This window comes from Cyprinodon variegatus, unplaced genomic scaffold, assembly GCF_000732505.1.
Source record: "Cyprinodon variegatus isolate N-32 unplaced genomic scaffold, C_variegatus-1.0 Scaffold25, whole genome shotgun sequence".
In the NCBI taxonomy this organism is placed as follows: Eukaryota; Metazoa; Chordata; class Actinopteri; order Cyprinodontiformes; family Cyprinodontidae; genus Cyprinodon; species Cyprinodon variegatus.
The window spans coordinates 2,314,552-2,320,551 of NW_015150478.1; the positions used below are offsets into that span (position 1 = coordinate 2,314,552).

General features: G+C 38.3%; 1 protein-coding gene across 1 annotated transcript in view; it reads right to left on the reverse strand.

The window, feature by feature from the left end:
* Positions 1-2,307: 2,307 nt before the first annotated feature.
* The window catches only part of ism2 (isthmin 2), a 17,098-nt gene continuing 13,405 nt past the window's right edge, over positions 2,308-6,000 (reverse strand). Inside the window, exon 6 of the mRNA XM_015395134.1 lies at positions 2,308-3,079. Coding sequence (XP_015250620.1) covers positions 2,562-3,079 — 518 coding nt within the window. The 3' untranslated portion in view covers positions 2,308-2,561. The remainder of the gene's footprint in view (positions 3,080-6,000) is intronic.

Sequence of the window (6,000 nt, forward strand, 5' to 3'; positions counted from 1 at the left end):
GTCTGAACAGGAAATTACGCTTCTCTTTAGATCCTAATGTCCACAAATCACGACAGAAAGAATATTTTAGTACAAAGATTGATGTTTAAAAAGGAATACTTGGGGACCAACCAAGGGCCTATCAAGGGAAGTGGGAAAATTTTAAATGGCTACTACTGGAGGTGCTAATAGAACACATTTTGGCAGAGTGTTGCAGCTGTGGTCTGTGGATATTAGAATGAAGTAGATAGCTTTGTATAGGAGTCTCAGATGAAGATCTGGACATATGATAAGTGTGTGTCAGTCTCAGAGTGAGTCAGCTACACACTTATTATTGCAAAAGAACTCCAGTCCCCCTAAAAGGGGACGCTTGGGCTTAAGGGTTTAAAGAGGCTTTATGGAGTTTTATAATTATACTGCCACCTGTGGCCAAAACACTTGGATGCGCTTGAAGTAACATCCGCAGAACAGTGTGGGAACTTCTGTCCCAAAGTACTTAAGAAAAATAAATCACAGACTTATAGATGCATTGGTCATAAAAGATCAAATATAAGCATTATTTTTAAGCTATTTTTCAGGAAAAACTAAGAAAATGTCTCTTTAAATCTGTTTTTTTTATAAAGACATGCTGAAAAAGCTGATTTGAAATCAACCCTGGTGTCTAAAATGTGATAAAAGAAGACACACATGAATAAGTCAGATGATTAATGCAAACTCTTTATATATATATTTATACATATATATATTTATATATTTCTTCAGTATGATTGCAACAACATATTCATAGAGCAGTCCAACACAAAATAAAACACAGACACACGTTTTTGCTGTTTAAAGTGATATGAGGCTAAATGGTTCCCTTTGTTATCGGGTGCCTTCATTTGTTTAATTTAAGTAGTGCACCATGTTGAGAGGAGAGACATTTCAAAGCTCCAGCAAACTTAAAAACAAATCAGACCAGAGAAATAAATACTGTACAACACCATAATATGTAATACTAGACTCAGAAGTCACAAAGAGGTCATGCTTTTTATCAACACTTCATATATGTTATGCAGCTTCATGAAATAATGCAGCATTTCTGCTCAGCTTACCTTACCTTAGAATAACAAACCTGGTAATGAATGGCGAAAAAAATAAAGTGCCTTACTTCAAAATTGGTCATTTCAAAGTAGAAAATGCCTGTTTGCATGATGGAGGCAGAATATCCTGAAAAGAGGTTTGGAGAAAAAAACAAATCCAGGGAATAAGATTGGATAGAAAGGACAAGTCCAAGAGTCATGTTTAGGTTCATCAGGTAGTTCTTCAAAGGCCAGAGGTTAAAACTATGCTTTTCTAATATCATGCACCATACATTAAGGCTAAAGCCAGAAATATTTGGTAAAACCAACTTGTTTTTATTCCAGTAACCTTTACCAGCTAACAACATGACTTCATTTCGGAAGTTAAATCTTTTCTATCCAACGCAGTTCAGTCAAGAAGCTTGAAGGTAATGCGTCCTAACCATCCAACTTTTCAAAGGATCCACCTGCTTTTAAAAAATAAAACTAATCTGCTCACTTCCTGTGTGGATTATACATGGAATACACACCAGCTAATCTTTACCACAAAAATGCCTTATACAAGATCCAGAAGTGTCCTGCTGATGAGGTTTGTGAACAAGTTTGGCAAGGTTAGTTATTCCCCCTGAGAATATTTTAGGGACATACTTTCATGTTAAACCTAATCACTTTACCAACAACTGCCCTGTAGAGATGTGGAGGCTTGGTTTATACTGGCATCTATTGTATCTCTTTGGCACCCAGATAATTTATTTTTGCTGGATGTGAAAGAAATTGTGAGGACACCGATAAAATCGGAGCAGATATTTTCTGGATCTTTTTTACCTAAAGGCTGCTCTCGTAATAAACTCTGTAAATTGTAACAGGGACACTCAAGTGTTTTAGATCGTTTAGCCTTTCAGGTCCTTCCATCTTCAGATGCATTTTTCTTAATAGTTTGCAGTAGTGTTGGAGAAAACACTAAGAGAATGCACGGGTTGTCTTTACGAAACTGCAAGTCATGTGTTAAATCCATAAAGCCTGAGGGGTTTCACTCTGTAGCAGCATTGTTAGGAGGTCGATCAGCTAAACTCTGCTGTGTCTCAAAAAGAACCACACTTAATTGTCATCACTGTTGTTTCTATAAAACCTTTAAGAAGCATGATGAAGGATTTAGGGTATATATTATCGTCCAGGGGTAGCATAATGCAAGCCATCAGTTGAATGGACTTTAGAAAGGGAGAAATGGATGTAACACCAGATGTGTGAGACATCTTTCCTTTTTTTCCCTCATCTATTCGTTTAAATTAGTAAGTCCGGCCTGTATTCAGAACAATGATGCTATTCCTAATTTGAAATAGGCACAAACCTCATCAAAACTCCCAGTCAAGAATGAAATTGTTTGAGTTTTCCATAAATGATTAATAGCTCATGAGTGGCTTAAAAGTAATATTTCCAAACTTTTAGCAGAGGGTGTTGCAGAAATTTGGACTGGGTCTTCTGACTCTTGAACTGAAGTGTAGTTGTTTTGGCTCTAGGACCTCAGTACTCTCTGGCCTCTTCAAGTTCATTCATAAACACGTCTTCATGGGGGTTTTCTGGGCAACTCAGTCCGTTATTTGGTGGCCGCACCACATGGAAGCGACTCCAGTCCCCCTTACACAGGATCCAAGGCAGAACATCTACCTTGAAATGCAGCTCCTGTGAGAACTCTGTGCTGATGAGGTTCGGTGTGCCCGCTCCCTTCCCGCGTGTGATCAGCCGACCACGATCGTTGTAGCAACAGTGCTGTGCTGCCAGAGTAGATGAGTCGCTGGAAAGCGCTGAGCGGATACAGCTGCGTGCCGAGGGCTTGTAGATGTCCAAGCGCTCCTTTGGGCCACTGGCGTCGCGCCATCGGAAAGTTCGGCCGTGAGTCTCATCATGCAGGCTTACCACGGTGTAAGCCACTTCAGACGGGTACGAGCAGGGGCAGCTGGGCAGCTCAGACAAAACCTGCTCCAGATACCTTTGGAGAAAGTCACTCTTGCAGTTCAGCCATTTCTCACAGCTGTCCACATCTGCTGGGAAAGAGGTCAGAGAGAGCAGAGCTGTGTCTTTAGAAGTTCAGGAACAGGTGTCAGGGTGAATTCTAAATCATATGAGTGGCTTTTCTAAACATTTATATTATAGTTCAGACCATGAACAGTCTGCATTCTCAAGAGAAAATATATCAGTTACATACTATTGTGCCTCATTAGCCCACAGTTCCAGTATAATCAGGGCCATAGAAAAGAGGTCACACCCCTTCAACTTTTCCACAAACTTCTCAGAATGTTACTTGGATTTTAGGTGACATGACAAACACCAGGTAATGTGTAACGCTGATGCTCAAGGTAAGTGGTGCATTTCTTTTTTAACCTTTTGGAAATACAGAAATGTGAAAAATACAGAGTTATTATTTTGTAGGACCCCTTGTGACTCCAACTACACCTCCCAGCCCTTTAGGTTATGCATTTGCCAGCTTTGCATATCAAAAACTGAAGATTTTTTGCCCGTTACTTTTTTCTAAATAGCTTAAGTCAGACAAACTATAAAAGAATCTTTGTGATAGAATCACAATTTTAAAGTTTTATCCTACTTTCTCCTTTAGATGTAAATCTTGAGTTACCCATTCTAAAGCATCAATATGATTTGATCTATCTTTTGCAATGTTATGGAGGAATACTACACGAAAAAATGAAACATAAATTAATTAAGCAATTTATAATGTGTTTGCAAAAGCTGAACCAGTAGGTCTACAGCTTCATGATTTATTCAGATTTTATTTTTTCAAAAACTTCAGAAAAAATGCAATTTGTAGAACTTGTTCTCTACAAAATGAAAAAAAGAGAAAAAAAGAGAATGAGAACATTACATTCTGTCAATATTAAAACAAAATCAATACTTTTTTTAAAAAAAACATGAAAATTATTTTATGAAAATTAAAGCTGAAAAATGGAAAATAACATCTGGAAAACAAAATTTGAAAAAAAAAAAAAAAAATACTAAAAACGAATAACTCCCTGTCCACAGATGTTCACATCTGGGGATCTCTTCAGCCCCTACAGAGTTACCATAAACCAGGGATTCCCAAATATTACAGCCTGCAATCCCAAAAATAACAATGCAACAGACTGTCATGTCCTAAAACTTCATATAATCTCAGTAGATTTAAAGATACACCACCCCTGATAAAATAAATGCATTAAATTTGTTTCTGTTGTTTGACCTGTTTTGCCAGAAATGGGACGCTATTTCCAGGAGCTTTTGTAGCTTTGGATTTAAAAATAAATCTAGTCTTTTTTAGCCTTATTTCCTCCTTTCGTGTTAACTCTATGTTATATAGAGCATAATCTAAAGAAAGAAATAACTAAAAATAGATAAACATAGTTAATCATATTTTGCCGGACTACTAAGAACATGTCCGATGACAAGCTGTTAATATATGACATATAAAGTCCTTTATTTTTTATTGCAGGGTTATTGCACAGGATATTTGAATAGATGGGTATTTATCTATATAATTATTCCACTGGGTATTAAATATAAAGTAACAGGTTGTTGCACAGGGTCTTACATAGTAATTGCAAATTATACATTGCACAAGTTATTGCTGTTCTAGTGTCACATTGTACGGTCTGGTGGCAGCAGATTGTCTCAGAAATGTCATAAAAACGGTTTTGAAGACTTATATTAGTATTCTTTAGTGACTTAAGGATAAAAATAAGTACTTTTAGTGCCTTGATTACATTATTTATGGTGATCTGGATGAATATCCGCTTGCACATGCGCAAATGACCTGATTGTACGGATCGTGCTTCTGGTACGGATCAGGGTAGTGACACACAAGACAGAGAACGAGCAAAGCCTGCGGATGTTGTTTTTGCCCCGCCCTCTATACCGAGTATTCATCAGAGCAGACTTGTGAGTTCTTGAGATTGACAGTTGTCCCAGCATACAACGCGACAGCAGCATCTTCCATTGGAGCACCCACAGAGCTCAGAGTATTAAGNGCCTTATGTGTGTGTTAAATACAGAAATGGCACACATAACTGAGACTGCGCCTTTTAGTACGGTGCGCCTTATGGTCGTGAAAATACGGTACTTTTAGTGCCTTGATTACATTATTTATGGTGATCTGGATGAATATCCGCTTGCACATGCGCAAATGACCTGATTGTACTGATCGTGCTTCTGGTACGGATAAGGGTAGTGACAGACAAGACAGTGAACAAGCAAAGCCTGCGGATGTTGTTTTTGCCCCGCCCTCTATACCGAGTATTCATCAGATCAGACTTGTGAGTTCTTGAGATTGACAGCTGTCCCAGCATACAACGCGACAGCAGCATCTTCCATTGGAGCACCCACAGAGCTCAGAGTATTAAGTTAAAAGTCTCTTTTTGTTGCCATTAGTCTTTAAAAGTATGTTTGATCATTTGAAGGAAGAACATTATACTTTTAAGCGTTACTATATGGCCCATATTTAGTGTGTAATAAAAAATAATTCCGCTGTTTAGAGGACCGTGGCAACCAGTGGACCTCTGAGTCTAACCACAGCCAGGGCTAACCTTAGTCAGTCTGTAGCAGCCCCCTCTCGGCATAGCCGTGTGTGAAGTACTGCTGGCTCTGATGGAGGCTTTTATGTTTTATTTCGCAAAATTTTCATTTGATTTATGTTTATGTGATTATGTTAATCATTATTACCCCCCTTAATGAAAAAAGGAGGAATTTATTATTATCTAGAGACTATTAATAACACGAGGGGAATGGTAGCACTAGACAAGCCAAGCAGGTGATGACATCACAAGTATTTTCCCGTCCATTCCACCATGGGCGTAGGTTTGCATAGGGACCATAGGGACATGTCCCTACCAAAATTTTGAACCGACCTAAATGTCCCCACCAATAATTGGATGTGAGCAACATGTTTATAATTTATAGCAGTAGTTGTTGCAGCAGT